This window comes from Vulpes lagopus, chromosome X (assembly GCF_018345385.1).
Source record: "Vulpes lagopus strain Blue_001 chromosome X, ASM1834538v1, whole genome shotgun sequence".
Classification (NCBI taxonomy): Eukaryota; Metazoa; Chordata; class Mammalia; order Carnivora; family Canidae; genus Vulpes; species Vulpes lagopus.
In genome coordinates, this window is record NC_054848.1 from 121,521,629 (window position 1) to 121,538,036 (window position 16,408).

Consider the following 16,408-nt stretch of genomic DNA (forward strand, 5'->3'; position numbering starts at 1 on the left):
ACGTTACCCCTGTCCCCCGCACCAGCACTTTGGCCACCTCCCTCCACTGCCCCTTCTTCTCCATCCCTGGGAAAGAAATGTAGTTTCTCTTTGCCAAAAACAACGAAGTCACAGAGGCTACCGCTGCAGCCTGGGGACACCTGAGCCTCTGAGGGTCTGGTCACTGGGTCACGAGAGAGCATGAGGGGGACAGAGAGGTCACGAGAGGCCCTGAGGGACTAGAACTGCAAAGCCAAACTTTCCAGATCAGCTTCAGACAGTTTAATATTTTTTCCAAGCCTTGTGTCCACAGATGGTACAGAAGGACCCTGAGGAGGGGAAGCACGAGGCGGGCTGGTAGTGATGGAATCGGGAAGGGAGAGCTGAGCAGCGGCTATCCAGGTGGGGCTGGCTGGACGCCCCAACACGCAGGGGGCAACGTGAGCTAGCAAGCCCAGGCCCTCTAAGTCCCATCTGATAGAGGCTTGGAATCCTTGGGGTACAGTCTCCATCTGGAGGGGACCCAGGCCTGCCAGTCGGTGGTAGGGAAGGCATGCCGTTTCTGCCAGGCCAGGGCCGCGAGGCCGATCAGCAGGAGTGTGGTGCACGTGCGCAGGCGGGAATTGAGCAGTGGCAAGGGGCAGGAGCACACAGTGGAGATGAAGACGAGGAGGATGGTAGCCAGTGTGAGGAGCAGGCTCACGAGCCGGAACATAAACTCCTGGGGACGGATCCGGAACCTGTGCGTCACCTCCAGTTGTGTCACTTGTTGCAGAGTTTCAAGCTTAGCTATACGGTTCTTGAAAGTCTCCATGACCTCCTGCAGGTGACAAGAACACACACCCTCATGAGAGGTCACGGGAAGTGCAGTCACTTGCCTGCGTTCCTCGGTGGTGCGCAGCAAATGTCGGTGAGCTGGGGATTTAGGAGGGGAGTCAACAACCTGGAGCTCGTCCGTGCTAAGTGCCCTGTCCCGTCCCAGGAACAGCGAGGTCTCATCTGTCTTGGCTGCACCCCCTCATGCAGTGTGGCCTCAGACTGAGGGCCTGGCCGGGCGAGAGCTGCCCGAGGACAAGAGTAGGGTCTCGGGGTGTGGAAGCGAATGAGCCTAACGCTCACAGGCGAGGGCAGCCCTCAGACGGCGCCGAAGCACCCCCGAGTATGAGAACTGCAGAGCCCCAGCTCCCGGGCAGCCCAGCGGGATGCGGGCAGGGTGGGGGCCGGGGGGGCCGCAGGAGCACAGACGCCGCTAAAGCAAGTATGTGGGTTGGGAGTGAACCTCTGCAGGGGCCGCCAAAGACCCGTCCGTCTCCTTAGTTTGCGGGATGTCAGAATGCTCGCCCTGGGCTTCTCTCATCCCTGTGCCCTCCTCACTGGCCATTTCTTTACAGGCCGCTGCCCGTCCCCCCCGCCAACTGTGAGGCTCTCACCCATATCTCCTTGGCTCTCTCATAGGACAGAAAGGCCATTTTCTCCTCCATGCACGCCAGAGTCTGTTTGAGGCAGTAGATCTCATCCAGGTGCCCCTGCAGGTGCTCGTTCACCTGTTCTTCCATCAGCGCTTGCCTTGGGAGCAAAACAGAAAGTCGTTCTCCCCTAAGTCCCCTGCCTAGAGGCCGTGCTGGCGGTGAGCAGGCCTCTGTGGAGACTACACTTGGGTTCAGATTGCTCCTTCCTCCCCCCTCCTCCTCCGGGTCTGCCTCAGAACACCACAGATGCACACCAGCCACGCACACACTGACATTCCGGTATCTTCGTAGACACGTACTCTTTCGTAACAGCTTTACAAGACCAGCCATAGACTAGAAGTTGTAGAAATAAAACTCTGAGTCGTCCGTGCCTGCTACTAAATTCCATAGAAATTCCCAGCGGCCGTGTTTGGCAAGGGGTAGTTATTCCATAAAAGTCTACCGATTATGGGGATGAAGCAGTCACCGAAGACCACATATTGTATGATTCCATTTAGATGAACTGTCCGGCGGAGGCAAATCCATAGAGACAGAAACAGATGAGTGGTTCCTGGTGGCTGGGGGGTGTGGAGACTGTGGGGAGTGACTGCTCACGGGGCAGGGTTTCTTTTTGGAGTGGTGAGAATGTTCTGGAATGACAGTGGTGATGGTTGCACAACTCTGTGAATGTACTAAAAACCACTGATTGTAAACGGGTGAATTTTACGAGGTGGGAATTATATCTCAATAAACCTGTTATTGAAACAAAAACCAAAAAATGAATTGTGGTAACGGCTGTACAACTTAGTAAATTTACTAATGATCATTGAAACGTGTAGCTAAAATGGCACATTTTATGGCGTGTAATTTATATCTCAGTAGATCTCTTAAAAACCACAAACAAGGGACACCTGGGTGGCTCAGTGGTTGGATGTCTGCCTTTGGCTCAGGGTGTGATCCCGGGATCCAGGACTGAGTCCCACATCGGGCCCCCTGCAGGCCGCCTGCTTCTCCTGCCTGAGTCCCTGCCCCTCTCTCTGTCTCTCTCTCTCTCTCTCTCTGTGTGTGTGTCTCTCATGAATAAATAAATAAAATCTTAAAAAAAAACCCATCACAACTCAGTATGTATATAACCAGCCATATATATAAGTTGTAAAGCAAAAAAAACACGCACGGAAAAGCTAAGGGCCCAATGAGGATAGTGAGGTGGGTGGAAGGGGGGGCGGGGTTGGGAAGAGATGATGTGAGAGCTTCAATGAACCTTCTAAAGTTTTATGTCTTAGGGACGCTTGGGTGGCTCAGTGGTTGAGCATCTGCCTTTTGCCCAGGGCGTAATCCCCGGGTCCTGGGATCGAGTCCCTCATCGAGCTCCCCTCAGGGAGCCTGCTTCTGCCTCTGCCTGTGTCTCTGCCTCTCTGTCTCTCATGAACAAATAAATAATACCTTTCAAAAAATAAATTAAAAGGAAGTTTTATGTCTTAATAAGATAATATGTGAAGTAAATAGGGTAAATGTAAAGATTTGAGAAGGCTGCGGGTGGATACACGATCTTGACCACGTTATCCTCTACACTTTCCCTGAATTTGGAATATTTCATAATTAAAGAAAACTTTGAGGTTCTTCATTTGGGCATCAGGAAGGATGGGCCAGAGGCCACGTGGCTTTTAGCATTGTCATTTAGGGAAGAGCCAAGGAAGGCTTGTCCCATGGGTGCAGAGTGGGCGGTGACGCTGCCGCGGTGGAGAGGTACCCGGACACACCGAATGGCTAGGGCCTGGTGCCCTTTGGAAAACAGAGCAATAGAGGATGTGGCTGATCAGCTCACGGGGCTCTGGCACACAGAGCATAAGCAACAGTGCTGTCGCACAGACAGGGAACGTGAGGCAAGGAGGTCAGTTTGGTCCTGCTTCAAGGACTTGACTGACACTCACGTGGAGATGTGCCCCAGGCAGCTAATGAGCTGAACAATCATTTGCTGAAAGCCAATTTGTCAAGAGCTGGTTGATGACAGTATTTCAAGAAATATTCCATTAGTCTCTGGCCTACTCCTCGTTGAGAAGAGCGGACTGACAATGCCCGAAGAGAGGAGGCGGCAGTATGGTGTCCACTTGAAAGGACATCCCCCATGCCTGTCCTTCCATCTACACAAAGGATTCAGACACGAGAACGTTCAAACTACTGGCTATGCTCAAGCATATGTACATGAATATACTTTTCACCCACAGGAAGTCAATAAACAGATCCTTCATTACTATTTTTATAAGAATTTACAAATATATCCTTAAATGCATTCTTGAATATATGATTGAATGGGAAAATGTCAAGTCAGAAGGATATTCTCTTAGCCTCCCCTCGTCTCTGGCCCCCAGCCTCTTTGCCCTCGGGCAGCAGCGTCCTGTCTGCAGCACAGCTGCTTCTCTTCTCTGCCCCTCCCTTAGTCACAGACCCCCCCCTCCGTCCCACTCCTACAGCTGCAGAGGCGAATAGACCACTCCAGAAAATGCCCTTACAGGGGCGCCCGGGGGGCACAGTCGGTTAAGCGTCCGACTCTTGGTTTCAGCTCAGGCCCTGATCTCAGGGTTGTGAGATCAAGCCCCACAAAGCCATGCATTGGGCTCTGCCCTCAGCACAGAGTCTGCTAAAGTTTCTCTCTCCCTCTCCCTCTGTCTTTCCTCCCTCTGTCTTTCCCCTCCACATGCTCACACACTCGTCTGTCTCTCTGCCTGTCTACAATAAATAAATAAATCTTAAAAAAAGAAAACACTCTTATAAAGACAGACTGACCACCAGCCAACCAAAATGCCCCCCCCCCCAAATCTTCCAAAGCTGTGAAGGCTGCCCTTGCTAATACAAAATGCCCTCAACCTTACTGTTGTTTTTTATTTATTTTTTATTATTATTATTTATTTATGATAGTCACAGAGAGAGAGAGAGAGAGAGAGAGAGAGAGGCAGAGACACAGGCAGAGGGAGAAGCAGGCTCCATGCACCGGGAGCCCGATGTGGGATTCGATCCCGGGTCTCCAGGATCGCGCCCTGGGCCAAAGGCAGGCGCCGAACCGCTGCGCCACCCAGGGATCCCCAACCTTACTGTTGTTGAAAAAGAATATATTCTTGATCATACCTGAGGACTGTTTTTTAGCAAACTGAGCTAGAAGCTGGTGGCTTCCAACCTGAAGAAGTCTGAGAGAGAGGAAGAGCTGTAGGAGGGATCAAGCCCTACAGGTAGAGTCGGGTAATGCGGCAGGGACGGAGTCGGTCCTCCTGAGCAAACGTGCAGCCACACGCACCTTACAGCGGCAGGGACGGAGTCGGTCCTCCTGAGCAAACGTGCAGCCACACGCACCTTACAGGAGGGAAGCAGAGGGAGCTTTTACACACAGAGGAGAGGCCCATGTGAAGACAGAGATGTGAAGATACTGTCCTTGAAGACTGGGGTGATGTGGCCATAAGCTGAGCCTGGCAACCACTAGAAGCTGGCGTGCAAGAAGGTTCATAGCAGCTTCATTCACATTTTTAAAAATTTATTTATTCATGAGAAACACACAGAGAGAGGCAGAGACACAGGCAGAAGGAGAAGCAGGTCCCCCCCCAGGAAGCCCAATGCGGGACTCGATCCCAGGACCCCGGGATCACAGCCCGAGCCGAAGGCAGATGCTCCACCACTGAGCCACCCAGGGGCCCCTAGCAGCTTTATCCATAACAGCTCCTAGCAGCAGCCGGTGAATGGGCCAACTGTGGTGCCTCTGTACATTCCGCTGAGCAAGAAAGAGTGAACCTACTCCTATGCACGACGTGGATGAGTCTCAAAACCATTACACTGGGTGAAGGAAGACGGGCACAAAGGGGTCTACACTGTATGATTCCATTCACATGAATACCCACAAAAGCCAAATGCAGAGAGTCAGAAAGCACACTGGTGGCTCCCAGGGGTTGGGGCAAGGTGAATTGGGAGCAATCAGGTCTCCATCTGGAGCGATGAAAATGTCTGGAACCAAACAGAGATGGTGGTTGCACAACACTGAAAATGTACTTTTTTTTTTAATTTTTTTTTTAAATTTATTTATTTATGATAGTCACAGAGTGAGAGAGAGAGGCAGAGACACAGGCAGAGGGAGAAGCAGGCTCCATGCACCGGGAGCCCGACATGGGACTCGATCCCCGGTCTCCAGGATCGCACCCTGGGCCAAAGGCAGGCGCCAAACCGCTGCGCCACCCAGGGATCCCTGAAAATGTACTTAATGCCACTGAACTGTACCCTTAAAGATGCATAATTTTGTTTTGTGAATTTCATCTCAATTCAAAAATAAAAGAAAGCCCTCTTGAAAGCAAACACATTTACCTGTGAGAAGTGTTACAGGACTTTTCAGTTTGGAATCTCAGTTTGTGACACACCAGAAGAACTGTGACAATCACAGGGGCCTGGGCCGTGACCACACAAGTGTGGACACCAGGTGACACTTTACTGACGTCAACACATATGTCATGTCTGCCTCTAGCACACATAAAGGTTTTTAAAAAGATCTGAAGGAGACGTATGTTTTTAAAAATGCAACGAATTCCTGTGTGGCCTTCACGTAGATTAGGAAGCCACAGGGCCGGACACGCTTGTGCCTCCGTGAGACTCCATTTCCCCATCTGTAAAGTGGGCGACTGAACAGTACAGGTGACAGTGCTACTTGTTCCCTGCTGTCACTGTTGTTATATAAAGTCTTCTCCTGCCCATTCTCCACGTCGCCTGGTAAATCTGAGTCATACAGACCTGCTTTGTTGCTTCTAATGTATATTAATTAAGGTAAGCTGATCGCTGTAGCCAACAAATAAATCTCAGTGGCTGAACACGATTATAGTTTACTTCACACTCCTGTCACGGTCCAATGGCAGTAGGGGCAGCTTTTTCAGAAGTGCAAGCTTGTAGAATTCACAGGGAATCTGAGGGAGGGAGGCCATCCTGCTCCCCCGAACTGCTGGCAGATCCTGATTTGCTAAGGGGTTAAGAGCTTACAAGAACAGAACAGGCCTGTTGGCAGACGAGTATGGAAACTTATGGGGACATGTGTACCTGCCACTGAGCTCTAGTCTTGCTTTATATAAATCCAAGCTGGGAGGGGATTCCTGGGTGGCTCAGCGGTTCAGTGCCGCCTTCAGCCCAGGGCGTGATCCTGGGGACCCGGGATCGAGTCCCACATCGGGCTCCTTGCGTGGAGCCTGCTTCCCCCTCTGCCTGTTTCTCTGCCTCTCTCACTCTCTCTTTGTATCTCTCATAAATAAACAAATAAAATCTTTAAAAAAAAATCCAACCTGGGAGGGGATTCCTGGGTGGCTCAGCGGTTAAGTACCTGCCTTCGGCCCAGGACATGGTCCTGGGGTCCCAGGATCCAGTCCCACGTTGAGCTCCCTGCATGGAGCCTGCTTCTCCCTCTGCCTGTGTCTCTGCCTCTCTCTCTCTCTCTCTCTCTCTCTCTGTCTCTCATGAATAAATAAAATCTTTTTAAAAAATCCAACCTTGGAAATAAATGGTATTTTGACCAAAGGGCAGTAAGAGTCCCCACGTTTTAGATTTGGTTGTCACGTCCTACAAAAATCACATCCAAAAGAATCCTATAATTCTGATTGATTATCTTATTTGACAATTGTCTTATTTGACAACTGGTTATCTGAATTGACAATATGTTTTAAAAATTTATTTACGAACGCCTGGGTGGCTCAGCGGTTGAGCATCTGCCTTTGACTCAGGCTGTGATCCCGGAGTCCCGGGATCGAGTCTCGCATCAGGCTTCCTGCCTGGAGCCTGCTTCTCCCTCTATGTCTCTGCTTCTCTCTGTGTGTCTCTCATAAATAAATAAAATCTTTTTTTAAAAAATAAAGATTTATTATTTAAGAGAGAAAGAGTGAGAGAGACAGAAACAGCATGAGTGGGAGGCACAGGGAGAGGAGGAAGACTCTCAAGCAGGCTCCGAACAGAGCACGAGCTGATGTGGGGCTCGATCCCATGCCCCTGAGCTCATGACCTGAACCAAAACCAAGAGTCAGATGCTTAACCGATGGTGCCACCCAGGTGCCCCCCCCCCAATATTTTCTAATTATCCTTTACAGATTTGTCAAGCAGTGTAAACGCAGGTACCATTTCCCTGTGAAAACAGAAGACTGATTCCCAAGTGCCTCTTCCCCGCATACACAGAGGTACAAAGGGAGTGCAGAGATCTTACTTTACTGAGAATCTTGATTCCTCGAAGTGAATCCCTCCCGCCCTGGCCAGACTGTTGGAAGGGTTAGAGCCAATGCAAGTCCCTGATGCAACAGGCTGGGGGCATCGGGGGGAAGACTGCGGCACCGCTGAAGGTCGGCAGGACCCGACGAAAGGCCCAAATGGGAATGGCATGGGTCCTTTGAGGGACTGAGTTTGCCCCCCTCATTTGTGGGCCTTAGTCATCTTAGATGAAAATAAAATTGACCCACCACACAGGGGGAGAAAGCACCCCCAGAAGACCAATCATTTTCAGAATAAATATCCCACCCAGGACCTTTTGCCCCGACTCAGCGATGAGCACAGGTGAAAGGACCACGGCTGGTGAGGTATCCTGCTTCCCACGCCATTCTATCCCAGCAGATGCAGGACCCCCGCCCCCGACCAGTGATGGCCACCTGCTGGCCTCACCACCACCACAACTGTCTCTCACCACCCGGGTCAGAGCCCACGGCTTCTGGGACCACCGGGCCAGACCTTGAGCCGGAGCCTCATTCGCCAGCAGAGGATCCAGGCAGGAGTGGCAGCAAGTAGGCATGAGCCCCCTCCGCTGCGGGGCTCAGTTGCCCAAAGAAACACTGACTAGCTCCTCCCCCTCGACCCTCCAAGTCCGCGTCCTTGATCCCCTTCACTCTCTGGCCGACAGTCCAACAGTCCAGCAGACAGTCCTGGGGGCTGCTGTCCCCAGAGCCAAGGCAGATGAAAGGGCTGCACCTTACCTGCATTTCTCTTCCTGAAGGGCCTCTAGTGACACCTGCAGGTCCATCAGATGCCTGTCCTTTAGGCTCTGATAGGACACCTGGAGGTTGAGGTGCACATCCCTGACTTCTTTCAGGTCTTCCTTCATTTTCTGCAACAGCAGGTTTCGCTGTGGGGCCACACGCTTTGCCCCTGGGGACTTCCCTCGCTGCAAGGCCGGGAGGTGACTCTCCAGGGGCGAGTGTCTGACAATGTCAGAGAGGTCGGTGGACAGGCAGTCTTCCCCACCCGGCTTGGGGGGTTCTAAAAACGGGGCCTTGTCGCCAGGCTGCTTGCAGCCTGCCAGGCTGCTCTCTGCCTTGAGCACCAAGCCCCTGGGCCTGTGGTCCTCCTCCAGCTCCCGCAGCTGCTGGTGACAGTGGCGGAGTCTTCGCTCGATCCGGGCAATGGTGGCGGAGGCACGCTGGTTCACTTTCTCGAAGGCCTGCCGGATGTGGGGGGCCTGGTGCCGGTCGGCTTTGGACACCAGCTTGAGGTAGCCCACGGTGTTCTTGTCCCGACTGGCCTTCTCCACTCTCAGCTGCTCTAAGAGGTAGAGGATGCGGTGCTTGATGGTGTCCTGTACGTTCCCGGCCATCTCCCTGTCTGAGACGTTGGAATGGCCACTGGGGCCATCCTCAGCAGACGACGGGGACCTGCGTGAGGGAACGCTGGAGGCACCGGCTGCACTTGGATCCTTGGCGTGTTCTGCCTGCGTGGGGAGACAAGAAATCATTAACAGGTGCTTCTGGGAGCTGCAGGTAGTAGAACTGGACATGGCATTGCCTCACTCTGTAAACACACAGGCGTAAGCGCAGGTACTTATGTATGCAAGATGTGTGCATTCAACACGGGCCCAACACAGACTGGGGAGGTCCAGTTCAACTTCCACGCCCCTCCCCCCTTCCTTTCAGCACCTGGTTTTGTTTTTGTTTTTTTTAGTGATCTCACAACCTATAGATGTTACAACCCTGAGATCAAGAGTCGCATGTTCCCCCGACTAAGCCAGCCAGGTGTCCCCAGCACTCGACTTTTCACTCTATGACTATACCTCACTAGAACCCCCAGATGGCTAGAACCCTCCCTCCACAGCTGTCCAGCTGTCCTGTGTCCTGTCTGTTCTTGGACTTCTCTCTTCCAAGGAATACCAACTGTACTGGTATAGATCTCATTTCATAAAGAATGAAACTGGACCACTCCCTTGCACCAGACACAAAGATAAACCCAAAATGGATGAAAGATCTAAATGTGAGACAAGAGTCCATCAAAATCCTAGAGCAGAACACAGGCAACACCCCTTTTGAACTCGGCCACAGCAACTTCTTGCAAGACACATCCATGAAGGCAAGAGAAACAAAAGCAAAAATGAACTATTGGGACTTCATCAAGATAAAAAGCTTCTGCACAGCAAAAGAAACAGTCAGCAAAACTACAAGACAACCTACAGGGAGGAGATATTTGCAAATGACGTATCAGTAAAGGGCTAGTTTCCAAGACCTATAAAGAACTTATTAAACTTAAAGAACTTATTAAACAGCAAAGAAACAAACAATCCAATCATGAAATGGGCAAGAGACATGAAGAGAAATCTCACAGAGGAAGACATGGACATGGCCAACACGCACATGAGAAAATGCTCCGCATCACTTGCCATCAGGGAAATACAAATCAAAACCACAATGAGATCCCACCTCACCCCAGTGAGAATGGGGAAAATTAGCAAGACAGAAAACCACAAATGTTGGAGAGGATGCGGAGAAAAGGGAACCCTCCTGCACTGTTGGTGGGAATGTGACCTGGTGCAGCCACTCTGGAAAACTGTGTGGAGGTTCCTCAAAGAGTTAAAAATAGACCTGCCCTACGACCCAGCAATTGCACTGCTGGGGATTTACCCCAAAGATTCAGATGCAGTGAAACGCCGGGACACCTGCACCCCGATGTTTCTAGCAGCAATGTCCACAATAGCCAAACTGTGGAAGGAGCCTCGGTGTCCATGGACAGATGAAGGGATCAAGAAGCTGTGGTCTGTGTACACAATGGAATATTCCTCAGCCATTAGAAACAACAAATACCCACCATTTGCTTCGACGTGGATGGAACTGGAGCGTATTATGCTGAGTGAAGTAAGTCAGTTGGAGAAGGACAAACATTGTATGGTCTCATTCATTTGGGGAATATAAAAAATAGTGAAAGGGAATAAAGGGGAAAGGAGAAAAAAAATGAGTGGGAAATATCAGAGAGGGAGACAGAACATGAGAGACTCCTAACTCTGGGAAATGATCAAGGGGTAGTGGAAGGGGAGGTGGGCAGGGGGTGGGGGTGACTGGGTGATGGGCACTGAGGGGGGCACTTGACGGGATGAGCACTGGGTGTTATGCTATAGGTTGGCAAATTGAACACCAATAAAAAAATATACAACAAAAAAGAACTACTCTTGTAAAAGTATGGAATAAGTTTGTTTCCATCAACCCATATGGTTTCTTATCTTACTACTGCCAGGCAGATAGACTCATAACTCTGGGAAACGAACTAGGGGGGGGTTGAAGGGGAAGTGGGTGGGGGCATGGGGTAACTGGGTGACGGGCACTGAAGCGGGCACTTGATGGGATGAGCACTGGGTGTTATGCTATATGTTGGCAAATTGAACACCAATAAAAAATAAATTTATATAAAAAATAAATAAAGAAAATTTAAAAAAGAAAAAAAGATAGAAGAAGTAGGAAAGGAGGTTTGCATCCTGATAGATTCATTGAGTCATTCATTCAACACACATTTCCTGAGCGCCTACCCGTGGCACAGAAGCCAGACACATTTCTTGCTCATCTAGAGCTGATGGTCGAGGGTGAAAATCTCTATTGTCATGCAAATGAATGTGTCCCTCGCATGGGCAAATTAATAAACCACTCTGAGGGCCAGTTTTCTCATCTTTAAAATAAAGATGCCTATAGCAGCAGAGCTGGAGCCCAGTGGGCCAGAGCAGAATGGACGGTGATGAGCTAGGAGAGGTAGGTAAGGTCAAAACAGGTGGAGGGGCGCCTGGCTGGCTCAGTCGGTGGAGTGGGTGACTCTTGACCTCGAGGGTGCAAATTTGAGCCCCATGCTCAAATAGATATAGGTAGAGATTACTTAAAAATAAAATCTTTTTTTAAATTTATTTATTTATTTATGATAGTCACACAGAGAGAGAGAGAGAGAGGCAGAGACACAGGCAGAGGGAGAAGCAGGCTCCATGCACAGGGAGCCCGACGTGGGACTCGATCTCGGGTCTCCAGGATCGCGCCCTGGGCCAAAGGCAGGTGCTAAACCGCTGCGCCACCCAGGGATCCCTAAAATCTTTTTTTTTTTAAAGAAAGAACAGGTGGAGCCTCTTTCTATTTCTACTTTTCTTTTTCTATTTCTACTTTTTAACTGTCAGAGCCTTCACAACAATTTTCAATCTGCAAGTGATTTCCTAGTGTAAATCAGGAGTGATTATATTATAATACATGGCTTGTATTTCATTGCATGCAAATGATACCTCAATTCAGAAAATAGGATACCACCACGCACCTAGCAGATTGGCAAAACTTAGACTAACTAATAACAATAAATTGTGGTGAGGATATGGAGCAATAAGAACTCCTAATCACTCCAGGTGGGAGAGTAATTGGTACAAGCACTTTGGAAAAAGCACTGGTAAATTGTAAAGTCGAAGACCTGCATACCAAATGGCCCAGCAATTGTATTAATAGGAATAGCCTTGGGAAACAGGCCCACTAATGTTCCCAATAACCAACTACTAGACACAACCCGTCTGCCCATCAGTAGTAAAAGATGCAAGTGAACTGTAAAATATTCAGCAATATACTTTTATACAGCCATGAGAATGAACTACAGCCTTGAAAACATGAATGAACAAGCCTGATGTTGAATAAAAGAAGCTAAACACAAAGAAATCCATACTCTGTATGGTTTGGTTCATATAAAGTTCAAAAGTAGGCAAAACAAAGCGATGTTGTTTAGGGGCAATAGACTATAAAGATATAAAGAAAAGTGTGGGCACTGGTAGCATAAACATCAGGACAGTGGCTCCCACTGAAGTGGGAGGAGGGGAGTGTGATTGGGAGAGACATGTGGGGCCAAGGTGCTTGACCTGAGTAGTAGTAGTACAAGCGAGTTCATCTTATCATTATTTCCTAAAAATGCATGTTGATGTTTCCTGCTCCTTTATATACATCTGCCAAATTTCATGGTTTTAAAAGTTTTTAAGTGGTCAATAGATGGATTTAATAGCACACTAGAAATAGCTGTAGAGAGAATTAGTAAATTGTAAAACAGAGCTAAAGAAAGCATTCAGGGGCACCTGGGGGGCTCAGGGGGTTCAGTTCAGCGTCCAACTCTTGATTTTTGGCTCAGATCATGATATCAGGGTTGTGAGATTAAGCCTCGTGTCAGGCAGGCTCTGTGCTCAGCAGGGAATCTGCTTGAAATTCTCTCTCTGCCTCTCCCTCCGTCCCTCCCCTGCTCACTCTCTCAAATAAATAAAATAAATAAATAAATAAATACATACATACATACATAAAATCTTAAAAAGTGTCCTGGACGTAACACAGAGGCACAAAGAAACACAAAATTTGGAAAATAAAAACACTGAAAATCAGAAGACATGGAAGATGAAACGAGAAAGTCTAACAAAATGAAGGGATGTTAAGATTTTAAGAGATTGTCCCAAAGAATTTTCCAGGACTGGGATCCCTGGGTGGTGCAGCGGTTTAGCGCGTGCCTTTGGCCCAGGGCGCGATCCTGGAGACCCGGGATCGAGTCCCACGTCGGGCTCCCGGTGCATGGAGCCTGCTTCTCCCTCGGCCTGTCTCTCTCTCTGTCTCTCTCTCTCTCTGTGTGTGTGTGACTATCATAAATTTAAAAAAAAGAATTTTCCAGGACTGATGAAGTGCACAAGTCCAGAAAGTCAAGAAGCCCAATAAATCCCAAACAGGAAAACAGTATTAGGTTCACACCTGTACACAAAATTTTATTTTTTTTATTTTTATTTTTTATTTTTTATTTTTTTTTCTACACAAAATTTTAAAACAGCCAGATTTATTTTTTTAAGATTTTATTTATTTATTCATAAGAGACAGAGAGAGAAAGAGGCAGAGACATAGGCAGAGGGAGAAGCAGGCTCCATGCAGGGAGCCCAATGTGGGACTCGATCCCAGGACTCCAGGATCATGCCCTGGGCCGAAGGCAGGTGCCAAACCTCTGAGCCACCCAGGGATCCCTAAAACAGCCAGATTTAAAAAGCTATTTACCTTTAAAACCATGACCTTCAGACTAAAAACTGACTTCTTAATGGTATCAATGAAATCCAGAAGAGACTTGAGTAATATCTTCAAATTGCTGAGAGAAAAGCTGTTGGAGAGAAAAAAAAAAGTAGATCACATTCAAATAATTGGAAGTCAATGTCCTCAGACTTTTCAGCAAAGCACTGGAGAACAAGAAAACAATGAAGTCATGCCTCCAAACTTGGGGGGGGGGAATGATTTTCCAACCTAGAATTCTACACCTAAACTACCTGTTGTGAGACTAAAGACATGAAAGAGCTGAAATCGTTTACCTCGCCTGCATTCTTTCTCTGGAAGCTACTAGAGAAGGAGAACCACTGAAACCAGAGAGGAACCTAAGAAAGAGGTAGGGAGGAGATCTATAAAACAGGTCAAAAGGAAGCAAATGGAATCTCCTGGATGATGGAACGGGTGCCCAGGTTGCCAGCTGGAGGGCAAGTCAAAAGGCTCCAGAAGAGGGGCGCCTGGGTGGCTCAGTCGGTTAAGTATCCCACTCTTGGTTTTCGCTCAGGTCATGATCTCAAGGTCCTGGGATCAAGCCTTGTGTTGGGCTCTGTGTTCAGGTTCAGCACAGAATCTGCTTGTGCCCCTCCTTCCCTTTGCTCCTCCCCCTGCTCGTACACACACACTCTCTCTCTCATAAATAAATAAAATCTTAAAAAAAAAGGGGGGGGGGGGTTCCAGGAGAGAGCACTCCAAGGGAAAGAAGCACATGGAATGCTGGGCATCTTTGGCCAGCTGGAGAGGAGATAGTAGACAGCTGGGGGAAGTGCTGGCCGATGATAAACAGTTGAGAATAAGCAACGTGGGAGTCAGGGGAGACAAGTGCTAAGTCTAAGGTAAATGAAACATTGAGAAAGAAAAGAAAAGTCATCAGAGTGATGGCTCAGTCATAACCAGGGTTTCCATGGACTTGATAATGTGAACACCAATGATCTAACCCAGATCACTGCATACTGTATGGGAAGGATTGGGGGGGGTGGGAAGAGCTACATTATCATCTTCATAGTGAAAAAAACCTGATCAATAATTCCTAAAACATGAAAATAAAAAATAGCACTATAAATTATTTCTTTAGGGGCACATGGGTGTCTCAGGCATCTGCTTTCAGCTTGGGTTGGGATCTCGGGGTCCTGGGATCGGGCCCCATGTCGGGGCTCCTCACTCAGCGGGGAGTCTGCTTGTCTTTCTCCCTCTCCCTCTGCGCCTCTCCCCGACTCATGCACTCTCTCCTCTCTCTCAAATAAATAAAATCCTTAAAAACAAAACCAAAAACAATTTAGAGAATTGGGGGTAAATACCAAAAGAAGCCGCTGTAAGGATTGAAAGTGGTTGATTCTAGGGAGTGGACAATTAAGTGGGAGGAAACCAGGGATTGACATGTTTTGCAATAAATCTTTTTTAAAAAATATTTTATTCATCACACACACACACACACACACACACACACACACACACATACACACAGAGGCAGGGACACAGGGAGAGGGAGAAGCAGGCTCCCTGCAGGGAGCCCGACGTCGGACTGGATCTCGGGACCCTGGGATCACGTGCTGGGCCGAAGGCGGCGCTAAAACGCTGAGCCACCCGGGCTGCCCCTAAAAATAAAATCCTTAAAAGAAAATAAAATGGTAGTAAGAAATAGAGAAAATTAAAAGTTGTTAATGATTGGTTCTATTGCAGAATTTAGATATAAATATAGACATCATTAAAAACTCAAAGTTAAAAAAAACTCAAAGTTGATGGGGCACCTGGGTGGCTCAGTGACTGAGCGTCTGCCTTTGGCTCAGGTCGTGACCCCGGGGTCCCGGGATCAAATGCCACATCGGGCTCCTCACAGGGGGCCTGTTTCTCCCTCTGCCTGTGTCTCGGCCTCTCTGTGTGTGTCTGTCATGAATAAATAAATAACATCTTTTTTAAAAACTCTCAAAATTGAGAGAATATGTTGGTGGAAAAATTAAAGATAACCACCAGCACAAAGAAAAGCCAGGTACATAACATCCAAATAACCAAGGGGAGAAAAACAGTGGAATTCTATTAATCCAAAAAATGGAAGGAAAGGAGGCACAGAAAGAAGATATTAGGGTAAATAGAAAATATAAAATAGGATGCCAGGGAAGCCTGGGCGGCTCAGCGGCTGAGCATGGCCCAGCGCATGATCCTGGAGTCCCGGGATCGAGTCCCGCATTGGGCTCCCTGCATGGAGCCCGCTTCTCCCTCTGCCTGTGTCTCTGCTTCTCTCTGTGTCTCTATCATGAATAAAGAAATAAAATCCTTAAAAACAAAACAAAAAACAATTTAGAGAATTAGGGGTAAATACCAAAAGAAGCAGCTGTAAGGATTGAAAGTGGTTGATTCTAGGGAGTGGACAATTAAGTGGGAGGAAACCAGGGATTGACATGTTTTGCAATAAATCTTTTTTAAAAAAGATTTTATTCATTTATTCATGAGACACACACACACACAGAGGCAGGGACACAGAGAGAGGGAGAAGCAGGCTCCATGTAGGGAGCCCGGTGTGGGACTGGATCCCGGGACTCCAGAATCACGCCCTGGGCCGAAGACAGGCGCCAAACCCCTGAGCCACCCGGGGGATCCCCTGCAATAAATCATAGAACCATTTAACTCTTTGAACCAGGGATTAGCCAAGCACGGCTTGGTTTTGTACTTGTG

At 48.5% G+C, this 16,408-nt stretch overlaps 1 protein-coding gene across 1 annotated transcript; it reads right to left on the reverse strand.

Moving 5' to 3' along the window:
* Positions 1–147: 147 nt before the first annotated feature.
* TEX28 (testis expressed 28) lies at positions 148–13,714 on the reverse strand. Its single transcript, XM_041741788.1, has 4 exons — positions 13,703–13,714; positions 8,393–9,123; positions 1,410–1,545; positions 148–799 (listed from the first exon to the last, which is right to left on the reverse strand). Exons 1-4 carry the CDS (start codon positions 13,712–13,714, stop codon positions 443–445), a joined length of 1,236 nt encoding a protein of 411 aa, XP_041597722.1. The 3' UTR covers positions 148–442.
* Between the last annotated feature and the right edge of the window lie 2,694 nt (positions 13,715–16,408).